This window comes from Pinus tabuliformis, chromosome 5_2, assembly GCF_031772625.1.
Source record: "Pinus tabuliformis cultivar Carrire ecotype Pingquan chromosome 5_2, CPIR1, whole genome shotgun sequence".
Lineage (NCBI taxonomy): Eukaryota > Viridiplantae > Streptophyta > Pinopsida > Pinales > Pinaceae > Pinus > Pinus tabuliformis.
In genome coordinates, this window is record NC_142306.1 from 529,174,054 (window position 1) to 529,175,849 (window position 1,796).

At 38.4% G+C, this 1,796-nt stretch overlaps 1 protein-coding gene across 1 annotated transcript; it reads right to left on the minus strand.

Moving 5' to 3' along the window:
- Positions 1-845: 845 nt before the first annotated feature.
- Positions 846-1,571, minus strand: LOC149160058 (transcription factor bHLH118-like). The gene is made up of 3 exons (XM_089434498.1): positions 1,518-1,571; positions 1,049-1,420; positions 846-947 (listed from the first exon to the last, which is right to left on the minus strand). The coding sequence occupies exons 1-3, from the start codon at positions 1,569-1,571 to the stop codon at positions 846-848; spliced, it is 528 nt and encodes a 175-aa protein (XP_089290624.1).
- Positions 1,572-1,796: the final 225 nt, after the last annotated feature.

A 1,796-nucleotide genomic window follows, 5' to 3' on the forward strand; every position in this document is an offset into this window, starting at 1 on the left:
TCAACGAAAAAACTTGGGTGTTGTAAGCCTCGCTGAGACATAGACCAGCAGGCATATTTGAGTTGTTATGAGTCAATCTTAGTTTAGCGGTCATAATTAGGAGAGAGTGTTAAAATAAGCTAATTACTCCTGCATGAGGAGTTGGCTAAACTTAGAGAGTCAAATAACTGAGTGTTGAGGGTTAAGTGTTGAGTGTTGGAGTTTTGAGTTAAGTCGAGTGAATTGGTAGACGACTTTTAGAGTGTGGTTTCATGTCAAGATATTTTAGGCGAGTCTCTAGTCGAAAAGGTTAAATACCCTTCAGTGGGCTCATTATAAGAATCAAATTTCGTGTGATCAATAGAAGAGCCACAGCTCATGTGTTTTTGGGTGAATTGTGTGTTTAGCTTCTCTACCTTTCCAACATACATACTGGAAATAGAAGCAATTGTTTAATTGTTACTTTATAAAGTATTACATAAACTATAAGTATTATATAAACCATAAAATTTCGAATACATATCTTCCTTAAAAACATATATATGTTAAATTCACAATCAACAAACTTTGCAAAGTTCATAGGGTAGGTGATGTGTAAGAATAGAAATAGCAACCAAAGAGCAGGAAACTAGATAGACCGCAACAATAACAGGAAAAATGTAAGGAAATTAGAAACTGAACTCGAGAGACATTATTATCGAGAGGAGAAAGAACTTACTGCTTAATAGACAAAGTTTCTTTCAAATTTCATAATTTTAACTTCCATTTTAAATTTACACCTAGCAATACACGGGTTTGCTCTACCTCCAGCGGTTCCGGTTCCTAAAACAGAAGTCAAGATTACCCACTTTACCTGAAATATCCAGCTAGGTAAAAAAGCAAAGTGAATTTGATGGAAGGTTTTCCTTCATCAATTGGTTAATTCTTCTGTGTAGGACACCGCTATCAAAATGGAGAAACTCTGGCAGCTGCACCGTTAAAAAAGCAGAAACGTTAAGATACTTATAGAAAACAAAAATTCAGATAAGCATCGCCGATTCAAGCTTGTCATATAATAATGAAGAAATACCTTCAAGATAGTGCTATAAAAGACCCTATCATTTATAGCAGAACTCGTAGCACTCACAACTTCAAGCCCGGCTTCTTCTAGAACTGATAGAAGACTAGAGAAGTCAATCTGGTTCTTAAAAATATTTGCAGTGACTTCAATCCCCGAACTAAATTTGTTAACCCTAATTGTAGGAAGCGTCTCCGTTATATTGGAGGGGCCAGCTTGGGAAGCTTGCAGAGTTTTATAAACACAAGTGCTGCTGGAAAAAGGTCTAACAGTGCTCGAGAGGCTGAGCAAATCTCTTCTCTTTTCGAGTTCAATTAGCGTATCTTGTAAATGATCAATGTATTTAACGGCTTCCAGCAGTTGGTCCGATAACGTGTGTTTTTTCTACAAAAGTGGCAAACACAAGTAAAACTATTGCCCCTTTCCTCTTGTTTTCCATAACGTTTATTCATATGATTGAGATATAGAAAACCTAACCTACCTTGTGATACTCTTCGGGGAGTAGCGATATGAGCGTTGAACAAAGCGTCTTCATCGTATTCCGCCTCTGTCTTTCCACCAGTTTGTGAACATTTGCCTGCCCTCCTGCTGCTGCTTCTTTCTTCAATCGACGGTTCCGTGTTGGCCGAAGAAGAGGGTTACGGGAATTCATCAAAGAATTTGGCCGCGAGTTGTAGGTCAGAGTTGGACCCTGATCGCCAAAGTTACCCACGAATTTCTGCCAACATTGCGTCATCGGCCATGGCGAATCTTCGTCATC

Coding starts and splice junctions, on each gene's coding strand:
- LOC149160058 (XM_089434498.1), bottom strand. CDS start 1,571: ATGAAGACGCTTTGTTCAACGCTCATATCGCTACTCCCCGAAGAGTAT. Junction 1,421..1,517: donor TCCCCGAAGAGTATCACAAG/GTAGGTTAGGTT, acceptor CCACTTTTGTAG/AAAAAACACACGTTATCGGA. Junction 948..1,048: donor TTTATAGCACTATCTTGAAG/GTATTTCTTCAT, acceptor TTAACGGTGCAG/CTGCCAGAGTTTCTCCATTT.